The sequence below is a fragment of the Hemiscyllium ocellatum genome, chromosome 24 (genome assembly GCF_020745735.1).
Source record: "Hemiscyllium ocellatum isolate sHemOce1 chromosome 24, sHemOce1.pat.X.cur, whole genome shotgun sequence".
Classification (NCBI taxonomy): Eukaryota; Metazoa; Chordata; class Chondrichthyes; order Orectolobiformes; family Hemiscylliidae; genus Hemiscyllium; species Hemiscyllium ocellatum.
Window position 1 is genome coordinate 15385470 of NC_083424.1, and position 24160 is coordinate 15409629.

At 42.5% G+C, this 24160-nt stretch overlaps 1 protein-coding gene across 1 annotated transcript in view; it reads right to left on the bottom strand.

Annotated features, from left to right (window-relative positions):
• Window positions 1-9597: 9597 nt before the first annotated feature.
• slc6a4b (solute carrier family 6 member 4b) overlaps window positions 9598-24160 on the bottom strand; it is a 54910-nt gene continuing 40347 nt past the window's right edge. The window contains exon 13 of the mRNA XM_060844132.1: window positions 9598-9696. Coding sequence (XP_060700115.1) covers window positions 9616-9696 — 81 coding nt within the window. The 3' untranslated portion in view covers window positions 9598-9615. The remainder of the gene's footprint in view (window positions 9697-24160) is intronic.

The window sequence follows — 24160 nt, forward strand, 5'->3', positions numbered from 1 at the left end:
TGTTGCACCTTCTGCGATTGCATGGGAAGGCGCTGTAAGGTTGTGTTGGGAGTGGAGGGGTGCATCAGAGTGTCTTGGAGAGAATGGTCCCTGCAGAATTCTGACAAGGGAGGGGAGGGGAGGGGAGGGGAACGTGCGTCCGGTGATGGCACACCAATGGAGGTGGTGGAAATGTAGTTCACAATCCTTTGGAGACGGAGGCTAGTGAGGTGGAGAACCCTATCATGTTTGTGGAAGAGGATGAAAGGGGTGAGGGCTGAAGTGTTGGGATGGGTCAGACACAACTGAGGGTCTTGACAACCAAGGTGGGGAATCCTCGATTAAGGAAAAAGTGGAACATTTCTGAGGCCCTCCTGTGAAAGGCAGCATCATCAGAACAGTTATGAGGGACATGCAGAATGAATAAAGTCCTCACAAGAAGCAAGGTAACTTTGGGAAACTGTGAGCTTGTAATGGATAATGGTGGTCAGCCTATACCCAGAAGTGGAAACAGAGAGGTCAAGGGAAAGGAGAAGTCATAAATGGTCCAGATGAAGGAGAGAGCAGATTGGAAATTGAAAACAAAATTCATCAATTTTTCCAGTTTTGGTGGGAGAGGGAAGCAGCACCGATAACATCATTGCACTAGTGAAAGTGTGGTAGGTAGGGACTGGAACAACATTCACTAGATTCTGCTTAAACATGCACATGTGGATTATAGGTGAAAATAGATTCCAAAATGAAACAACTACTATTGAAACAGAAACATCAGAAATATAATTTGCGATTCTTAAGTCCCTAAGCAACACACACAGCAATAATTATGGAGGCAGCGAGCAAACCTACATCCAAAACCTCAACCTGAGCTACAAGTCTTCTCAAAACTAGTAGTCTGAAGAAATTTTTTTTCTGGAATTGGAGATAACTGCCAAAACCCATAAATTTTTATATTTTAAATTTTAAGGAAGTTACCTTAAAATTTAAACATAACCTACCTTCTTCTTCACTATTTAAATACTTCTTTCTCACTTTCTCAAACCTTCCCTCCTAATTTCAATAAATTTCTCCTTTTTTCCCCTCATAAAATTGTATCTCTCATCTCCTCTTCCTTATTCCGCAAGAAATTAGATTTCATTAATATCAACCTTAATTCAAACAGTACACTTCCTCAATACTTAAAGTTAAAGTTAATCAATTAACTCATCTTCATTACTTTGTACAAAACCAGTCAGTCTCATAGCAATTTTTTAATTCTCCAGTTTGGTTCAGCTTCATGTCTTTCCAGATTCTGAAGCGTAAAAAACAAAAAGACAATTTGAAACAAGAATTTTAGAAAGAAAGGTGCAAAATGGATTTTCGTCTGTTCAGAATGAAGAATTACTCAAACAATAAAGCAACACTTTGGACCATGAATCTCAGCACTCAGCCACATCAAAGAATACAGTTAACAGCACTTCACAATTCCAACAGACCAGCGATAGAAACCCAACTTTTCATTGGTCTTGTAAAACTCAACTGAAAGATCTGCTCCAGATCTGGTCAGAATAAAAGCATGATTTGAGAAAGTTAACAGGCGGAACATTGCAGGAAAATAAGATACTACCACTCTGCTGAAATTAGAGCAGCAACATTCCAAAAATGTATAGTACCGAGAGAAAGCAAATCAGTCAACAGTACCTCACTGAAGAAAAAAGAATAACAGAAGTAAAATCCACACTAACTACCCATCTTTCACAAAGACCACTATTGGATACAACACATTTCAGCTATAATAATGACAGACAGATTAAACTTCATCAGAAAAATAATTTGTAGAGTGTGCAAAAAGTATTTTTAAAAAAAACAAAAATTCCAGTTCATGTTTACGTTAACAATCAGTGCAAAATCAGATGATAAGTTTTAGTGGCACGAACACAGCATAAATTACAGTAGATTTCTTTAAACTCAAATATGCCAAGAGATACATAACACATGGACAAAACAGGTTCACACTGGTGCACAGTTTAAGAGTGTTGGGTTTGTAACCTCACTTGTTTATCTAAGTTTTCATTAAGATTGATATGGTTTTGGTGAAGTACAAACCAAACAGATGTCAGTCAAATCTTAAAGTGCTTGCTCTTCTAAAAAAAAAGGTTAGTGTTTTCTCAAGTCTTAAGCTGACTTTGGAACAGGAAATAAGGGTCATTCAAATGTTACAACAAATTGGAGCAGAGTCTAATCTGACATTCAATTAAATAGACTATTATTTGATAGTGTCAACTCCAGTTTCCTGCTAGTGTCCCCCAACATAACCCTTTACTTTCCTGTGGATCAAACAAAAATCAGCATAATTCAGCGCTGAATACATTTATTTACCTAATCTCTAATGAAGTAATTCCTCTTCATCTCAAATTTAAATGGAAAACCCCTTACATTGAAACTGTGCTCCCTCTTTCCAAATTCCCCATCAGGAAAAATATCTGTAACATCTACCTAGTCAGGCTCCCCCTCAGAATCGTTTATGCTTCAATAGGATCACCTCTCCTGTATCCAATAAATATCGGCTCAACTCGCCTCATTAGGCAACTTCTTCATACTAAGAATCAGCCTAGGTAACCTTTTCTGAACTGCTTTGAAGAAACCACATTCTGGGAAAAACGTCTCTCATAGTACCATTACATTAAAAAATACATCAGAAAATATGAATATTGTCAAAAGAACCGAAACAGGCAACAATAAAAAGACATTTTTTTTAAAAAACCCAAAAAACATCAAAACACCCCAATAGAAGCCTCAAATCTACAATTTTGTAGTTATGGCAACTAACCCCATTTAATGTCTGGCTTAGTAAATCTGCTTCAAATCGTAACATTTTCTCAGATACAATTGTTAAAAATTATCAGGAACAGTATCAAAATATCATAAGGTTTTCATCCCGTAGTGCAATGTGTCAACAAATTAGGAAGAAAATTTGTGGCTAGTTACAAATGAACAATTTAAAAATTTAAGAGGGACTATTCAACATTCACAGGTATAACTGTATATTATTGTCAATGATAGTCAACAAGGTGTAAAATTAATCTTTAGCACTTTTTTTCAAAAAAACAATAGTTTTGATATTATCTAACTGCCACAATTCGACTCCAATGTGTATATAAAGCTTAACCTGAACGAACATTTTTAATTTAAAATGTTTAGCAGATTAGACAGCATTTCTGGAGAAACAGAAGCAGGTTAATGACTTTTTGAATCTGAATATTATTCCTTAAGACTGAATGAAGACTTGAAACATTAACTGCATTCTGTTTTTCACAGATGATATTGTGAGCTGTTGAGTATTCCAGTTTTTCCTATTTTGATTGCAGATTTCCAGTAGGTGCAGCTTTTTGATTGTAATAATTTTTGAAAATTGAATCCAGTTCTTATTTATCTAGGTGGTCAGTCATAAACTTTTTACATCAGAGCTTATCAATATTTGCCACTTAATTTTTTTTTGGAAAAGTGACTGCATTATCCTGAAATCCTCAGAAATTCAAATCTGAATGCAAAACAAAATTATGGCAATGACTCTGCTTGAGATCCTTCAAATGTAGTGTATATTTGTTTTACAGTAACAATGTTCTGGTTTAATCCCTTTCTTTATTTCTACGTGATTTCTTTGGAGCGAGCAGTGAATGGTTGAAGGGGTATTACGGTAATGAGTAATGATGCCAATTGTAAATTACATAGTATATATTTAGGCAAGAATAATTTCATATGTTAGAGGTGCATGATTCTGCCAGCTATTTCACTGATTTTCAAACAAAGTTTCACCACAGACCATAAACAGAAGTGTTTTTCTACAATGTGGAAACAAAATAAATAACTGAAGATGGCACATTGATCACGTTAAGTGTGCAGATCTTGCCTTCCTTTCAACACAGGATGACTCTCAGACCTTAGTTCTGTTTTCTGAAGTGCACAGACTACATCCTTTAAACACAAGCTGGGTAGCAAAAGGAAAAGGTAGCCCTTCAGATCAATCACCTGCCTCCTCAACAGCACCAAGAGCAGCAATGGGAACTATAGCATAAGGTGCTGGGATAGCGTAAAAACAAAAACAGATAAATGTAATGTCAGTTGGTTACCATGACCTATTTGTAATCACAAATATAAAACATCTGACCTCTTATAGCAACAGTAAAGTATCTAATACATCTCAGTTCCCAGTGTGTATGACTAAATTGTAAACATTAAGAGTAAGTATGTACATCTGTCCTCCCTAACACCAAATTCTTTCAAGTTTAATTTCACAGAACCTTTTTGCAGTTTGCTTGACTGTACCATATTCACTTGTAACTAGATTTGTATGTATTGACACTTGACCACATCTTGTGTAAGAGAGCAGCTGGCTCATTAAAAAGTTCCAAGTGTTCACAGTGCAGCAAATAAAGATACTAAATATTGTACTGAAATCTTGAGCTGCACAAGCAGTTGATTTGCCAATAGGAATGCAAGTTTTATCCTTCCAGATATTAAAAACAAAAGCGTCCATTCAGCAGGCATTCCATGAAGAAACAATCTTTTATCGACGACGGATGGGTTTGTACACGCAAATCATCATTAAAATCATGATGAGTAGCAGAATGCTCAAAACACTGACAGTCAGAGCTGCATGTAAAACAAAAAGAAAATTAATCACTTTGTTAAAAAATGGTCTTATTGAATTTTCTGCTCAATTCAATAAGCAAAAATTTTACAACTTGCCCACCGAAGCTATAATCATGCAAGAACATAAGATATAGGTACAGGAGTGGGCCACATTCGCCCCTAGTCTACTGGTTTGCCATTCAGTAAGATCAACGGCTAATTCATAACCCTAACTCCGATTTCCCAGCTCATCTCTATTTTCCTTGAATCCCTTAATCGATTTTAGCCTTGAAGGAAAAATGTCAATCCTTGAGTATAATTTAATTGCACAACATTCATTTATTTCTCCACACATACAAATGCTGAATTGTCATTAGATAGTAATGCTTTTTACACTTTGACATGAACCTTTTAACATGGGTGGCACGGTGGTTAGCACTGCTGCCTCACAGCACCAGAGACCTGGGTTCAATTCCCACCTTGGGCAACTGTGTGTTTGCACATTCTCCCCTTGTCTACATGGGTTTCCTCTGGGTGCTCCGGTTTCCTCCCACAGTCCAAAAATGACCATGCTAAATTGTCTGTAGTGTTAGGTGAAGGGGTAAATCTAGGGGAATGGTTCTGGGAGGGTTGTTCTTCAGAGAGTCGGTGTAGACTTGTTGGGCTGAAGGGCCTGTTTCCACACTGTAAGTAATCTAAAAAAAAATTCACTGCACTGTAACTGCCCTCTCCAAATAATTAGACAAGACCCACAGCAGAATCAATGATTACAGCAGCAACTATTTTATGCATAGGCCAAATGGGCCTAGATTTAGTTAAAGGTTCCCCAAGAAAACTGTAACTTCAATTAAATCATGAAAATAATCAATTGTACCATGTGGTTAGTTAAATGGAAGGCTAGGTTTATTCTAAAATAGTACAGGTAAAGTCACCATTGTCCTACTGGATCACAGGATTGCTCTCTCATTAGAGAGAATCAGAAGTCACACAACACCAGGTTATAGTCCAACAGGTTTATTTAAAAGGATGTCATTTCACCTGACGAAGGAGCAGTGCTCAGAATTCTTGTGATTTCCAATAAACCTGTTGGAGTGTAACCTGGTGACGAGTGACTTCTGACTTTGTCCTCCCCAATCCAACACCAGCATCTCCAAATCATCATTACAGAGCGGTGCAATGGGTAGTACTTTAACCTGAAAGTCTCCACACCTCAGGCAGGGGAAAAGGATTTTTGATGGCACTTAAATTTGTGGAGGACAGATGATTAGATTCCCTACAGTGTGGAAACAGGCCCTTTGGCCTAACAAGTCCACACTGACCATCCGAAGAACAACCCAACCAGACCCATTCCCCTACATTTACCCCTGACTAATGCACCTAACACTACGGGCAATTTAGCAAGACCAACTCACCTAAACTGCACATCTTTGGACTGTGGGAGGAAACCCACACAGACACAGGCAGAATGTGCAAACTCCACATAGACAGTCACCAGAGGCTGAAATTGAACCTAGGATCCTGGTGCTGTGAGGCAGCAGTGCTAACCACTGAGCAACCGTACCACCCCATTGAGAAGGAGAGTCCTTCATGGTAACCTCAGCCAGTGCACGAATACAAACCAAACTACTGGCATATTCTGCATCTCAAACTACCTGTCTACTCAACTTAGCTAACTGATCCCCTGTCATGTGTGTATTATTCAGGATTAGGAGAAAAGACCAGAACAGCAGTAAAAAACAGTAAAAGCTGTAGAAACTCAGTCAGTCTGGCAGCATCTGTGGAGAAAGAAACAAAGTGAGCAAGATCTCCAGCATCGGCAGTAGGTTGCTTATATGTAAAACACACTTTACTTGAAATATTATTCAATTGTTCTCACAATTTATCAAGTAAACTAATTATAACCATTATTATAAAAAATATTTTTCTCCCCGAGGTGGATCTTATGGAAGTGCAGTTCCGCATACATTTGGCATTATTAAACATTGTGCAATTCAGCTTTCACATGCCTTTGAAGTATGGTCAATATTGCAATGCAATAAATACAGCTACAACATTGCAAAAGAAATGACACAATGATAACGATCAGTAATACATTCTTTTGGGGATTTTATTTGAGAGGTTAATATTGGTCAGGACACGGTTTTAAATTCCCCCTTTCTTTAAAGTAGCAGCGCGTGTCTTCGATTTAAAAGGGTCACTTGACTGCTTTCTCTCCACAGATGGTGTGGGATCCGCTGAGGTCCTCCAACAATTTCTGTTTCAGATTTCCAACATCAGCAGTTCCTGGTTTTGTCCTCGGTTTATTATTTCATCCAAAACTATTAAGCCTTCACTTTGAGCTTACGGATGGGCCCGGGACTCGAACCCAGCACCTTTTGTAGCGGAGGCCAGAGCGCTTCACCCTGAGCTACAGCCAGGGGCTGGAGAAGCCGCCCCCTCCCCTTTAACCCGTCCCTTAAAGGTTCTGCTTCTTGCCGACACAATGACACCCAGCGCGATCGGGTCGGCGGTAAGAGGCCATTATAGCCGCCGTGTTCCGTCTACTCAGGGAGTGAAACCCGTCCGGTGTGCGGCCTACTTTTCATTCTTACCGAGGTTCTGGTGCCTCAGGATACTGAAGGGCCGGTCCCGGGAGGATGACGGTTGGTTCTGGCTCACGATGAGCGTAAATAAAGCAGCAAGGACACCGGCGAAGAAGGGGCCCATCCTGTGCCGGTGCGGGGGTCCTAGCGCCCGGCTGATGCGCGCGCAATCCACAAGCAACAGACGTGATTGCCCCACGCGCAAGTGGCGAACGCGATGACGTCATTCACACCTTGTTACCAGCGCACGTTCCCACGCTGCAGAAGTCAGGGGTTCCAATCTCACCTGCTCCAGGGCTGTGTACACCATCACTGATTGATTGAAAACATATTCATATATCTTCTTTACGTGAAAATTAATAAGGAAATGTTTCTTCTAAATGGTTTAAAGCACCTAAAATAAACTGTAATCAATAGTTTTGCAATAAAACAAATAACTGTAGATCCTGCAAATATTAAACATAAACTTCTCGAGAATTTTAGCAGGTCTGGCAGCATCTGTAAGGAGAGAAAAGACCTGACGTTTGAGTCTGACCCTTTGTCAAAGCGCTTTGACAAAGGGTCAGTTATACTCGAAATTTCAGCTCTTTTCTCTCATTACAGATGCTGCCAGATTTGCTGAGATTTTCCAGCATTTTCTCTTTTGGTTTGAGATTCCAGCATCTGCAGTAATTTGCTTTTATTAAGGTACTTGCTATGCAGGGCCAGAAAAGTAAATTCTGTCACGGTTGTTTGTGGACTTTGGGAGGGCACCTCTTGTTCAAAGGCATTCAGGGGAATGGCCTCAGGATGGACAAGGCCCCTGAGATCCAGCCATACCCTTGGTCACTAAACTTCCTACACCCTGCCTCCTGCCATCACTTCCTGTACCTGGATCCATTGATGATCCTAGGTGTCAGGTGTGTGTCATACTGGGAGTAGCCACCATGTTGGCTCAGTGGATAGCACTGCTGTCTCACTGTGCCAGCGACCCGGGTTTGATTCCAGCCTGTCTGTGTGGAGTTTGTACATTCTCCCATGTCAATGTGGGTTTCTGCCAGGTGCTTCAGTTTCCTCCCACAGTCCAAAGATGCATAGGTTAAGTGGATTAGCCATACTAAATTACCCACAATGTTCAGAAATGTGTGGGTTAAGTGCGTTATCCAAGGGTTACAAGGAAAGGGTAGGGGGTTGGGTCTTAGTGGGATACTGTTTAAAAGGTCAACGTGGACTTGTTAAGCTGAATGGCCTGTTTCCATTCTGAAGAAATTCTATTCTATTCTGAAAACTGACAACCTCTAACTATTTGTCATCCTGTTGATATGGTAACCTGAATGTGCTTCAACCCCATTGCCAGCCAGAGGTTACTGTAAAACATGCTTTAGAAAGCCATAGAGACCCCAGTATTCAAATTATACTTAGTATAAGGGCTGTTAGAATTGCATGTACATACAGAGTTGAGAGCATGGTGCTGGAAAAGCACAGCAGGTCAGGCAGCATCTGAGGAGCAGGAGAATTAGCGTTTCGGGCATAAGCCCTTCATCAGGACCATCGATTTTCCTGATCCTCAGATGCTGCCTGTCCTACTGTACTTTTCCAGCACTACACTCTCAGTTCTGATTCCAGCATCTGCAATCCTCACTTTCTCCTTGCATGTACATACATGTTACCAATGTAGGGGTTAATAACCCATTAACATTCACCTTACATTTTATTCATTGTTTGAGAAAGGTTACAGTTTTTAAAAATGAACACATCAGGAATAAGTGGACTTAACTAGGAGCACTTTTCAAAAGTACAAACACATTTGTTGTTTTACAAAAAAACTAATTAAAAATCATAATCTTCAAACATTCATTAATAACAAGTACAAAACCAAATAACAGCATTTTATCTTGTATCTTTTTTTTATACACTGCAATGGCATTATAGGATTGCTTTCTAATTGATTTAAATTTGGGCAAACAATTGATTAAGTGAACAATCTAGCTGTCTTGAACTGGGATAAGAGACCATAAACTAATTCAAGACAAAGAACAGGGTATAATGTGTAAAAGCAGCTTGTTGAGTATAAGTTCTTGTGACTGTTAAGTAATGCAAATCTCAAACACTTGGTCTACATAGTTGGCAAGTCATAATTTTTCAGTGGTAAGTGCTGATAAGTTTGGAAAATGTAATCAGACATTTTGTAAGAACAATTTTTTTTGAATTTTTTTTCACCCACAAAATTCCAAAAGGTACAAAGTGAAAGGTCTTTTCAACTTTAAGTTAACAATAACAGTTGTATAAATATTTAAAGCTCCTTATCAAAGCTTTTGCAGAATTCCCTGTCCTTGTTCATTTTCTGTTCTTGCTGAAGTTGAAATGTTAAATGCATTTTCCACCTCACACAAATTCTTCTATGGATTTTTTAAAAAATCCATTTCAATCTCAAAGTAAAGTTTCTGCATGCAATATGTACAAGGAATTAAGGGATAGTATTCATGCAGAGTGAATCAGGCTTCTGGTCTCTGATTGTCTTCTCTGGCCGAATGCAGACTGCCAGGCGCTGTGTGGACAAAAAAAAATTAATTAGTGTCAGGATAAAAATGAGAAGGAGTCTTGTTTCTTACACTACTGTGCACAAAGTTCGAACTTTATGTGCAGAATCTTTAAAGGCGTTTACAGAGGGAGCTTTGGGTGGCACAATATGAATAAATGATCGCTTATATAACTGGACTTCCAATTCAACAGTAATGTTGGACACAATTGGATGATTTGATGAGTTGGCACCATGTGAACCAACAGTGACTCCAATCCAGCAATCAAAATATTTTTTCTCAAGAGCTGTTTGTGATACATTCTTGGGCAGTATTTGTTGATGTTTGGGGGCTATATTTTGATTTTCAGAGTCACCTTTTTCATCCTCATTAATTCTTCTATTAGATTATGCAGAAGCAATGTACTTTCTGTATTTGTGATGAATTTTTAATATTTTCTTCTTTACAAAAATAAAATAGCAGTGATGCCAAAGATTAAAAATCACACAATACCAGGTTATAGCCCAACAGTTTAATTCGAAGCAGCAGCTGCTCCTTCATCAGGTGGTTGTGGAGAACACTATTGTAAGACACAGAATTTATAGCAAATGTTTACAGTGTGATGTAACTGAAATTATACATTGAAAAATACCTTGATTGTTTGTTGTTTCTTGTCTGTTAGAATGACCATGTTAGTTTCACTTCTTTCATTGGTAAATTGCAAAGCTTCTTTTTAAAAAGTTACATTCTCAGGTGAACTTTAACAATTGGTGTCAACCCAGATAATGTGTGAAGGTGTTAGCCCCCTGTATGCTGCTGTCTGTGCCATAATGTTTAGACTGATTCTAATCTAAAAAATGAATTAACATAATTTTACATGGATTCATGAAGTTTTTGAGCAAAGTACAATGTAACTCTGCAAGTACAAATTCACCCCACAAACATATGTGTGCATGTGTGTGTGTGGCAGAGGGGAGGTGGTGGGGAATTGTGAGTGTCTGTGCGACAGAGTGTATATATATGTTTATGAGTGTAAAGGGGTCTAAGTGTGTGAGAGGGTGCATGTATGAGTGTGTGAGTGTGTGTGTCTTCAGGAGTGTCTGTGTGTGTGTGTGCGTGTGTGCGTGTGTGTGTGTGTGTGTTTGTATGTGTGTATATAGGAGTGCCTGATTGTGTGCTGTGTGTGTATTTGCAGGAGTGTGTGTGTGTGTGTGTGTATAATGCAATGGAGTCACCTGTAATGTGACATGAACCCAAGATCCCGGTTGAGGCCCTCCCGATGGGTATAGAACTTATCTATCAGCCTCTGCTCGGCCACTTTTCACTGCTGCCTGTCCCGAAGTCCGCCTTGGAGGATGGTCACCTGAAGGTCCAACGTCAAATGTCCTGAACAGCTGAAGTGTTCTCCAACCGGGAGGGAACACTCCTATCTGGTGATTGTTGTGCGGTGCCCATTCATACACTGCCGTAGCCTCTGCTCAGTTTTACCAATGTACCATGCCTCAGGGCATCCTTGCCTGCAGCGTATAAGATAGACAATGTTGGCTGAGTCGCATGAGTACCTGCCATGTACATGGTGGGAGGTGTCCCCACACGTAATGGTGGTATCCATGTCTACCCTCTGGCACATCTTGCAGCGTCTATTGTGACAGGGTTGTATGGATTGTCCTGAAAGCCGGGCAGTTTGCTATGAAAAATGATCTGTTTGAGATTTGGTGATTGTTAAAAGGAAAGCAGTGGAGGTGTGGGGAAGGTCTTAGCGAGATGCTCATCCTCATTGATAATGTATTGCAGACCGTGACAAAGGCAGCAGCAAAAAGTGACGTTTCACGGATACTGCCTAACCTGCTGTGCTTTTCTACCACCACTCTAATCCTGACTCTGATCTCCAGTATCTGCAGTCCTCATTTTTGCCCAGCAGCGAAAAGTGACTGAGCAGAGGCTGAAAGCTAAGTTCCATACACATATGGAGGGCCTCAACCGGGACTTTGAGTTCATGTTGCACTACAGGTGATCCCATTGCACTATATACATGCACAGACACTCCTACACACTCACACACACACTGACACTCCAGCAGACACACACACTCCCACACCCACACATGCACCCACTCACACACTTAGACCCCTTTACACTCACACACACATATACACTCTCTCTCACAGACACTCACAACCACCCAGCACCCCCTCCCTCCCACACACACACAAACCCACATGCACACATACACACATTCGTTTGTGGGGTGAATTTGTACTTGCAGAGTTACATTGTACTTTGCTCAAAAACTGCATAAATCCATGTAAAATCCTGTTAATTCATTTTTTAGTTTAGAATCAGTCTAAACATTATGGCACAGACAGACAGCAGCACACAGGGGGCTAATACCTTCAAAACATTATCTGGGCTGACACCAATTATTAAAGTTCACCTGAGAATGTAACTTTTAAAAAAACAGTTTTGCAATTTACATATGAAAGAAGTAAAACTAACATGGTCATTCTAACAGAAAAGAAACTTAACAAACAATCAAGGTATTTTTTCAATGTATACAGTTACATCACACTGTAAACTTTTGCTATAAATTCTGTGTCTTACAATAGTGTTGTCCACAACCACCTGATGAAGGAGCAGTGCTCTGAAAGCTAGTGCTTCGAATTAAACCTGTTGGACTATAACCTGGTGCTGTGTGATTTTTAACTTTGTACACCTCAGTCCAACACCAGCATCTCCAAATAATGCCAAACCTTGTGTGCACACTCATTATTAATCCTGTTAAGTTGGAATCACAAGATAAGATGCTTTTGTTAATTCATGATAAAAACACTGATTGAAATGTTTCCAAAACTCCAAATAGCCCTCTCCCCAACCATACAGTATCTGCTCATTGACCCAAGACAGCAAGTTGATCTTTCGCAGATCCACTACTGATCATCAGAAGCTCTGTTCATTTGGAATCGTCAATATTTTTCCTGAACTGCTTGTTGCTATTGAGAGCCAGTGGCCTTGATGGTTCAGTAAGGAGTGCCTTTGGATCATTTTATTTCTTTTATTCACTTGTGGGATGTGGGCGTAGCTGGCTGGCCACCATTTATTGCCCATCCCTAGCTGCCCTAGAACTGAGTGATTTGCTAGACCATTTCAGTTGAGAGTCAACCACATTGCTGTGAATCTGGAGTCACATGTAGGCCAGAGCAGATGAGAATGGCAAATTTCCTTCCCTGAAGGACATTAGTGAGCCAAATAGATTTTTACAACAGTTGGCAATGGTGTCATGGTAGATTCTTAATTCCATATTTTTAAAATTGAATTCAAATTCCACCATCTATTTAGCCAGAACATTAGCTGAGTTTCTGAATTAATAGTATAGCGATAACACCATAAGGCCATAATGTTTTAGTTTGAGCCACCTATACAATATCAGTATGTTATGGCTTTACAGTGTGACATCGATAGCTTTGTCCAGCACTGCAGTGCCATCTTTAGGAAAGAGTTTGACTTCTCCTTCAATGAAGTAACTATTTGAGCTCAGCGTTCTTTAAAGCATAACAGACAAATAGGCTTGGTGTCTTTTATGTAGGGGAATATTAAAGGCATGCTCAAGATCTCTCCTATTTTGTAAATTTATGGATTCTCTACTGAGAGCAATTGAAATCAGCCCCTCTTTCCCCACCCTACTGATACTTAGGCTTTTTGCTTTCCTGCAAATGTGTTGCTGGTCAAAGCACAGCAGGCCAGGCAGCATCTCAGGAATAGAGAATTCGACGTTTCGAGCATAAGCCCTTCATCAGGAATGGGCTTATGCTCGAAACGTCGAATTCTCTATTCCTGAGATGCTGCCTGGCCTGCTGTGCTTTGACCAGCAACACATTTGCAGCTGTGATCTCCAGCATCTGCAGACCTCATTTTTTACTTTTTGCTTTCCTGACACTCAGGTGCTGTTCTCCTTTCATCCACTCACTGACCCAGCTGACATTCAAACCCTGCTCCTCCCACACCCACAGCATCCTCTTTCTCCTTCCCCTCTCCTCTTCCAATCCTTCCCCTCCCTCCCATTCTCTTCCGTTTCCTGTTCCTGAAGCCCAATTCAGTCTCTTAAGGATTCCACATTAAATCAGTATGGTAGCCTTCACTCTAATTTTTAATGAAGGAAGTCACAGTAAAATCTGTATCACCAATTCACACTCAGACTGACTACATGAATAGTTATCTGAAACCTCATATCAGTGGGAACTTATGATCGTGTTATGAAGCTAAAACATCTTGTTCCCACAAAATCGAGGGAACATTCCCTAAATTAATTCAAATTAAGCCTCACCAAAAGTCTTTAACAAGACAGTGCAAAAGGAGCTTTACTTTGTACGTAGACCTCTGATTGCTTCATGATGACCCTAATCCAGAACTGACATCCTTCAACCTTCATGAGCATGGAAATTCATTTTCAAATATCAGAACTCTTTCTGTCATTACTTCATGAGGTATTTGAACAGATGATACATTCACAATACTTTTCCATAAAGATGACAACATTTGTAAACTGTTGGTTGTACATCTTGAACTAATATCATTACAATGTAATGAAGTTCATATGTGTTTGGAATCTGAAGTAACACTCCTCTCTTTTTATTTTATTTTCTTCCTCTTAAGCTCCTTAATTGCCTTGTGACTGCATACCATTTCATATGCTGGGATGGATGTGAGTGTTCTACTTCCAGATCTTAAACTAGCATCTTGAAAATAACTAATGATTGATTTCCACATGACAGTTTCTCCTCCCTTGCTTCCTATCTATTCAGTTTAGGAGTTTGTAATGGACCATATATTTTTCCTTTTTGGGCTGTAAACTGGAATGGAAGTTGGACTGCTACACAACAAAAATACCACAAGAGTTTTGAATCATGGCAAAATCGAGCAATGCACATTTTCAGCTGTACGTTTTGAAGAGTGAGGGGGATAATTTGAGAAAGAGTGAGAATAGAAATTGTTGAGTTAAGAAAAGACTGCCTGAGGACAGAGCTCAGATTGGTTGAGCTGAAAGTTATTACAGATCTCTAAGTGCAAAGCAGCCAGAGACGGTCAGCAGAAAATCTACCTCTCTTCCTTGTCATGGTGTGAGTGAAAAGTCAGTAAATCAAGAAACTTAATAGAAATTCTCAAAAAGGAAAGGCCTAAGTCCACTAGATCATCCATCAAAGTAAAGAATGGCTATCACTTTGCAGACAACAGGGAGCCATCTTTCTAAAATCAAAAGAAATTGTGATGGGCAGATTTTTAAAGAAAACAATTTAGTAAAGAAAGATTTTTAAAAATAATACAACAAACACAAAACAAGACAATTTAAAACAATACAAAGAGAAAGCACAGATTTACATTCGTGTATAATTACGTATACATGTATATAATAAAAAAAGGAAAGGAACCGACTAAATACATAAATAAATAAATAAATAATAGCTAACAACTAACTAACAAGTAATGATAATAATTAGACTCAGAGAAACAGACCAGTAGCTCTCAGCCATCGAGAGAATAAATTTCTGCATATTCATATATTCGTAGTTCTTCCCTGGTATTAGATTCATTAAACACAATCATTATGGCTTTACAAAAGTCCTTGTTAGTGTGGCAGACAAATCTGTGCCAGGGTAGTCCAAAAAGGGTTGCCATGTCTTATAGTAATTCTCAGTTTTATGGTGCACCATACCTATGAGAAAATCCAAAGGGATGTGCTCCATGACTAGTTCACACAAGTCTGACAACCCCAGGGGATTTTGCAGACACCCACCCTAACAGAATGTTTTTTCTTGCACAAAAAGTGAGGATACTGGAAAGCTTTTTTTTGTCAGGCCAAGAAAAAGAGATATTGAGTCCATCTCCACCTCTGTCCCCAAGACTCTCTCTATTTCGCCTACCACAGTGCTCCAGTATGCTTGCGAGCTGTGGCAGGACCAGAGACAATGAGTGAGAGTCCCCTACTCATTTTACATTTGGGACATGTTGGAGATACTCCCGCTTTAAATTTAGAGAGACTATCCAGAGCTAAGTGGACCCTGTGAAGAATCTTCAATTGCAAGGCATAGGCCCTATTGCAAATCAAGATCCTTCTTGCATTTTCCCTGATATCCTCGCATACCTCAGAGGAGATCTCAGCGCCCAGCTCCCTCTCCATACCTTACAAAATAGCTCGGTCTCGTCCAAGGGGTCATCTTCCAACAGGTGGTAGAGATTGCTGACAGAAAATGTGTTCTTAGCACTAAGCTCCCTCTTCTCTGTATCAGATCTTTAGTAATCAGTTAAATTTGTAGTTTTTTTTAAGGAAGTCTTTAATTTGAAAAAAAAACAGCAGAGGTCCCTACTGGGCAACTCGTATTTCCAAGCTACTGGTCAAAAGACATCAATGTGTCTCTCTCAAGTAACTCACCCAGGCAAGACACACCCCTAGCTGCCCATAGTTTAAACTCCGAACCATCATCCCCTGTTGTAAACCCGGCATATCAATTATGGGTGTAAGAAATAATGTTTTGGCAATATTGCCTTTTCTCTGCCACATTATCCTCCATGCTTTAACAGTATTAATAACTATTGGGTTATGGCAATATTCCTTAACTGTCCTCATTTTGTTCAAGAAGAATAAGCTAGAAAAAGAGCAGTCTGGATTAGTGGTGCTGGAAGAGCACAGCAGTTCAGGCAGCATCCAAGGAGCAGTAAAATCAACGTTTCGGGCAAAAGCCCTTCATCAGGAATAAGGGGCATCCTGCCCGAGAGGCTTCCATGACTAACCTTAGTGCAAGAGGGTCCCCATAGGCTCAGTCACTCATGTAAGATGATAATGAGCTTAACTGATAGTTTTTAATATCTGGGAGATCCACTCCTCCCAATCTGTGGGGTAGCTGTAATTTAGTTAATTTAATGAGGGGTTGTTAGTGATGCCAGATTAAAGAACTGAATCAGCCATTCAGTCTCCTGAATGGTTGCCTAGTGAAGATCAAAAGGATTCGCATAGGGTAGGGGAGAATATTCATTTTAATGAGGGCTATCCGAGCTAACCAAGAAATTGGAAGCGCCTCCCATCCTCAAGGTACTTGCTTGATTCTGTCAAACAAATGAGCAAAATTGGTTTTAACTAGTCGATCAAAAATGGGAGTAATGCATATACCTAAGTAAAGAAACTCCACCCCCATGACTATTTAAAGGGGAATTGAGATTCATCCTCATAACCAGGTATTTTTGGGAGACTACCCATAGGCATGGCCTCTAATTTTGTGAAGTTGATCTTGTAACTCCAAAAAATGCCAAATTAATGCATTGTATCAGATGAGTACGAAAAGTGTATGGTTTGATAAAAAGACAAGGAAATCATCTGCATACAATATAATCTTATGTGACTTTGTCCCTATTTCTGGAGCAGATATATTGGAATCGTTACATATGGCCTCTGCCAGCAACTCAATCACCAATGTGAAAAGCAAGGGCGATAGGGGACAGCCCTGTCCACTGCCCCTAAAGATATTAAAATTGCTTGACTGCACATCTTTGGTGAGAACCACAGCCATAGGGTCACTATAAAGAACTTTACACACCTGATAAAGACTTCAAAGCCAAACTCTCTAAAGTGTAAAAAAGGTGTGGCCACTCAACCCAATCAAATGCCTTCTGTACCTCTAGAGAGACCACTAATCCCTGTACTGATTGTTATTGACATGCTTGGATCACATTGAGTAACTTCCTGACATTATTAGATGATCTGCAGCCCTTGATAAAGCCCGCCTAGTCCTCCTTAATAATGGAAGGCAGTACAGTTTCTAGCCTTAATGCAAGAGACTTAGATAGGATTTTGAAATCAACATTCAAAAGTGAGCCTACAGGAAGCACAATCCCCTAAGGCCTTCCCTTTTTTAAGGATAAGCGAGATATTAGCTTCTCTTAAAGATGGCAGGAGAAGGTCACAACTGCGTGAATTATTGAACATACTGAGCATTGGTCCTGACAGTATATTCATAAATTCCTTATGAAATTCACTGGGAAGTCCGTTAGGACCAAGCACCTTTCCACTCTGTAGCTGCCTCATGGCCTCCTGCACCTCTTGCTCTGACAATGGGACATTCATCATCACGTCTAACCCCGCCCCTACGTCGATCTCTGTCCCCACCCCTGCCCATAACCCCGCCCCCACTCCCAGCTCCAGTCCCACACCAAGTCCTAGCTCCCAACCTTGCCGGATCTTCACCATCCCTCCAGACCTCCCCGTCTCTGAGGATGAAAGATCAGTCCTCAGCAGAGGCCTCACCTTCATTCCCCTACGCCCTCGGATTAATGAGTTCAACACGCGGTGAGATATTGAACAATTCTTCCGCCGCCTTCGCCTCCGTGCCTACTTTTACAACCAAGACTCCTGCCCATCCTCTGACGACCCCTTCTCCCACCTCCAACACACCCCATCTACCTGGACACCCCGTGCTGGCCTCTTACCTGCCCTCGATCTATTTATAGCCAACTGCCGCTGCAACATTAACCGACTCGACCTGTCCACCCCTCTCACCCACTCCAACCTCTCACCCTTAGAACGTGCAGACCTCCACTCCCTCCGCTCCAACCCAACCTCACCATCAAACCGGCAGACAAAGGAGGCGCGGTAGTAGTTTAGCGCACCGACCTTTATACCGCTGAGGCCAAACGCCAGCTCGCAGACGCCTCCTCCTATTGCCCCCTTGACCATGACCCCACCTCCCATCACCAAACCATCATCTCCCAGACCATCCATAACCTCATCACCTCAGGGGATCTCCCATCCATCGCCTCCAACCTCATAGTCCCACAACCCCCCACCGCCCGTTTCTACCTCCTGCCCAAAATCCACAAACCTGACTGCCCCGGCCGACCCATTATCTCAGCCTGCTCCTGCCCCACCGAACTCATCTCCGCGTACCTCGACACGGTTCTGTCCCCTTTAGTCCAAGAACTCCCCACCTACATTCGGGACACCACCCACGCCCTCCACCTCCTCCATGATTTTCGCTTCCCCGGTCCCCAACGCTTTATCTTCTCGATGGACATCCAGTCCCTGTACACCTCCATCACCCATCACGAAGGACTCAAAGCCCTCCGCTTCTTCCTTTCCTGCCGCACCAACCAGTACCCTTCCACTGACAACCTCCTTCGACTGACTGAACTGGTCCTCACCCTGAATAACTTCTCTTTCCAATCCTCCCACTTCCTCCAAACTAAAGGAGTTGCCATGGGCACCCGCATGGGCCCCAGCTATGCCTGTCTCTTCGTAGGATATGTGGAACAGTCCATCTTCCGCAACTACACTGGCACCACCCCCCACCTTTTCCTCCGTTACATCGATGACTGTATCGGCGCTGCCTTGTGCTCCCACGAGGAGGTTGAACAGTTCATCAACTTTACCAACACCTTCCATCCCGACCTCAAATTCACCTGGACTGTCTCAGACTCCTCCCTCCCCTTCCTAGACCTTTCCATTTCTATCTTGGGCAACCGACTCAACACAGACATCTACTATAAACCGACTGACTCCCACAGCTACCTGGACTACACCTCCTCCCACCCTGCCTCCTGTAAAAACGCCATCCCATATTCCCAATTCCTCCGTCTCCGCCGCATCTGCTCAATACCGTACAGCCCAGATGGCCTCCTTCTTCAAGGACCGCAGACTCCCCCCAGACGTGATCGACGATGCCCTCCACCGCATCTCCTCCACTTCCCGCTCCTCCGCCTTTGAGCCCCGCCCCTCCAACCGCCACCAAGACAGAACCCCACTGGTTCTCACCTACCACCCCACCAACCTCCGTATACAGCGTATCATCCGCCGTCATTTCCGCCACCTCCAAATGGACCCCACCACCAAGGATATCTTTCCCTCCCCTCCCCTATCAGCGTTCCGCAAAGACCACTCCCTTCGCGACTCCCTCGTCAGGTCCACACCCCCCACCAACCCAACCTCCACCCCAGGCACCTTCCCCTGCAACTGCAGGAAATGCAAAACTTGCGCCCACACCTCCCCTCTTACTTCCCTCCAAGGCCCCAAGGGATCCTTCCATATCCACCACAAATTCACCTGTACCTCCACACACATCATCTATTGCATCCACTGCACCCGATGTGGCCTCCTCTATATTGGGGAGACGGGCCGCCTACTTGCGGAACGCTTCAGAGAACACTTCTGGGATGCCCGGACCAACCAAACCCAACCACCACGTGGCTCATCACTTTAACTCTCCCTCCCACTCCACCGAGGACATGCAGGTCCTTGGACTCCTCCATCGCCAGAACATAACAACATGACGGTTGGAGGAAGAGCGCCTCATCTTCCGCCTGGGAACCCTCCAACCACAAGGGATGAACTCAGATTTCTCCAGTTTCCTCATTTCCCCTCCCCCCACCTTGTCTCAGTCGATTCCCTCGAACTCAGCACCACCCTCCTAACCTGCAATCCTCTTCCTGACCTCTCCGCCCCCACCCCACTCCGGCCTATCACCCTCACCTTGACCTCCTTCCACCTATCACATCTCCATCGCCCCTCCCCCAAGTCCCTCCTCCCTATCTTTTATCTTAGCCTGCCTGGCACACTCTCCTAATTCCTGAAGAAGGGCTCTGGCCCGAAATGTCGAATTTCCTGTTCCTTGGATGCTGCCTAACCTGCTGTGCTTTAACCAGCAACACATTTTCAGCTCTGATCTCCAGCATCTGCAGACCTCACTTTTTACTCAATGGGACATTAAGGAAAGACTCTTATTCGGGAGTTACACCTGGGAGATCCAAATTCTTGAAAAAGGACTCTATCCTAGCCTGCCCATCCTCACAGTTTTCAGACTGGTATAGTTCAGAGTAAAATCTTCGAAGAGCCGTGTTAATGCTTTTAGAATCACAGGTTAGGTTTTCAGCACCTTCCCTGATTGAGGTGATGGCTTGAGGGGTGCTCTTTTTCCTGGCAAGATACGCTAAGTATTTGCCTGATTTACCACCATGCTCAAACAACCTCTATTTTGCAAAAATAAGCTCCTTCTTAGCTGTCTGTGTAAGCATGGAGTTCAGTACGGACTGAAGCACTGTGATCTTCTGTAATTTAGCCAGAGAGGGTCGATCGAAGTATGCCTTCTCGGCTACCTTCAACTATGTTTCAACCAAACGTTGCTGCTCACCCTTCAGTTTCTTACTGGCAGAATAGGAACTAACTCAAACCCTGGCATAGGCTTTAGCGGTTTCCCAGAGAATGGATGAATTACTGGCCAAATCTGAATTAATGTCTAAGAAAGCCCTGAATTCATTGGAAAAGTATTTGATAAGCGTGCTATCCTTAAGGATAAATGGATCCAATTGCTCGTGCCCCGAACCAACTATAATGTCCTTCCTCTTGACCATTAGGTACACTGGGGTGTGATCAAAAATAGTGATATTGCCAATTGTACAGGATACCATCTGCCCAAGTGTGCTGCGGGAGTCAAAAAGAGATCAATCAATCAAAATATTTGTGCGGATTGTAAAAACACATAAAATCCCTGCGTGCACGTTGGAGACGCCTCCAGGCATCCACCGACCCTAGTTCAACACACAAATCCCTTAGTTGCTTAGATCATTAAGAAGATATCGGGGTGCATTTGGGCAATCTGTCTACCGTAGGATCTATAAACAATTAAAATCCCTCCCCCAGTGGTAACATGCTGAGATGCAAGGCTAATCAGTTGAGAGAATGTGTCTACCAGATATTTAAGGTGGGGTGGGGGGAAAGTAAACATTTAAGATCCATATTCTTCTCTCTTTATCAAGGCTTTAAGGATTATGAATCTCCTGTACATGTCTTTAATACACTCTAACAACTTAATTGGGAGATTCTTCCTAATAAGTACGGCTGTTCATATTAACTAACTGTTCCTGGTATTAAAAGATGAAAAATGAACCCGGTCATACCCATTTTGTTGCAATTTTAAATGTTCTCTATCATCTAGGTGTGACTCTGCAATAAGGTGACATCCATCCTTTCCTTTTCAAGACTGGAGAGTACCTTTTTCCTCTTGACCAGCAAGTGGCTCCCCTTAATGTTCCATGCACACCATTTACAGAGGAACCTCAATTATCCGAATTTCAATTATCTGAATATCGGATCATCTAAAGGGGATCTCAAGGTCCCGATAGCAACATTACATCAAAGAGCTGTTTCAATAGACAATAAACAATAGGTGCAGGAGTAGGCCATTCTGCCCTTCGAGCCAGCACCACCATTCATTATGATCATGGCTGATCATCCTCAATCAGTATCCTGTTCCTGCCTTATCCCATAATCCTTGATTCCACCATCCTTAAGAGCTCTATCCAACTCTTTCTTGGAGACCTGGCCTCCACAGCCTTCTGGGGCAGAGCATTCCATACACCCACCACTCTCTGGGTGAAGAAGTTTCTCCTCAACTCTGTTCTAAGTGGCCTACCCCTTATTTATAAAGTGTGTCCTCTGGTTCGGCACTCACCCATCAGCAGAAACATGCTTTCTGCCTCCAGAGTGTCCAATCCTTTAATAATCTTATATGTCTCAATCAGATCCCCTCTTAGCCTTCTAAACTCAAGCGTATACAAGCCCAGTCGCTCTAATCTTTCAGCGTAAGATAGTCCCGCCATTAAGGGAATTGACCTTATGAACCTACGCTGCATTCCCTCAGTATGTCTTTCCTCAAATTTGGAGACCAAAACTGCACACAATATTCCAGGTGAGGTCTCACCAGGGCCCTGTACAGCTGCAGAAGGACCTCTTTGCTTCTATACTCAATTCCTCTTGTTTCAACCCTGATCACATCTTTTGTTTACAGGTACAAGATTAAAAATGAACTCACCTCACTGAAATGTTGCCGAGATCAGTCCAGGCACCATCTCCAAATGATTGACCTCCTGTCCTTTCTCTCTCCCCCCACACTTCCCCTGGAGTTCTACATAGGGGTGTACCCTAAACCCCCCTTCCCCAGATAATCTCTTCAACATTGTCCTGTACAAGGCAGAGGTGGAACCAGTCAAACAGTTGCGGTAAAACGTTGTGTGTGTGTGTGTGTGTGTGTGTGTGTGTGTGTGTGTGTGTGTTGCACTAATTGGAGACTTAACCCATAAAGGAAGCAGCAGTCTTACTGCTGGTGTTCAGTCCGGCTGACCCGGAGGGGCGGGGGGAGGGGTGGTGCAGATGGGGGAGCAGGAGGTGGGGGGCAATGGAGCGGACGGAGATGGATGGTGGGTGGGGGTCAGAGTGGGGGTGGATGGGCTGGGGCAATGTTGGACTGGGTGAGGGTGGGGATGGATGTGGTTGGGGGTGTGCTGGGGTGGGAGTGAATAGGGTTGGAGGTGGGCAGTGTTGGGGGCAGGGTTGGGGGCTGGCAGGGGGGTGGAGAGTGTTGGAGGCGGGGCAAACGGGGTTTGGGGGGTAGGGGTGCTGATGGGTTGGGGGTGGACAGGGGGGCTGGGTCTCACACACAGCGTGCTGCTGCCTAGTCTCTTGCACGGGAAGCAGACTTCACAGAAAGCTCCGAGTTCCAGAGGAAATCAATTAACCGAATAATCAGTTATCCGAACGAAATAGTGCCCTCCCATCTTGTTTGGATAATCAAGGTTCCTCTGTAAACATATCCTTAGCCATAAAAATCTGTAGCAACATTTAGACTCCAGAGAGGAAGAACTTGAATTACAAATCGATGAACCTCAATGAAAGCTACAACTAACAAACCTGCAAAACATTCAAAACTATGTATATCGAAAACCATAAAAAAACCACATATAAAGCGCCAATGGCACTGATTAGGGGAATTCGCCCCCCCCACCACTCCCACTCAAAGGGGGCAACTACACACCCCAAAACCTTACTAGCCATCTCACCCACCCTCTTGACTCCTCCTAGCTGGGGTCACACCAAAAACCCCATAAAAGTCTGTCCATCCCAAACATAATTTAACACAACTTATTACCAATAATAAAGAGACCTCAATAAGACCTCCCTTCAGAAGGACAAACCTGAACAACGGTATTATCTGTACTTATTCAATGGTCCAGTTTAAGTTATGTGTCCACAGAGTTCCTTGATTTTCTCTGGTCAGTCAAATAAGTGTACACATCCATTAAAGGTAAGCCGAAGCACCACTAGGTATCTTAGAGAGGTCTGGATCCCGAGTTCTCTCAGCTACCGTAGGATTTCTTTTCCCTGATCACTGCCGCCGAGAAATCTTGAAAAAACATGACCCTGGAGCCCTCGCAAACCATATTCCTTGGACCTTTCCCAGGGCCTTGGAAGCTTCCATGACTCTCAGTTTGTCTTTATAATGATGGAATCACACCAGAATAAGTCAAGGGTGTTGGTCTCCGCACCGTTACCTGGTGAGCTCTTTCAATCTTTCAACCTGGTGAGCTCCTCCAAGCTAAGGAACTCTGGTAACCGCTTCTTAAAAAAATTCCACTGGCCGCTCACCTTCCTTTCCTTCCGGCAGACCAATAACACAATTCTTC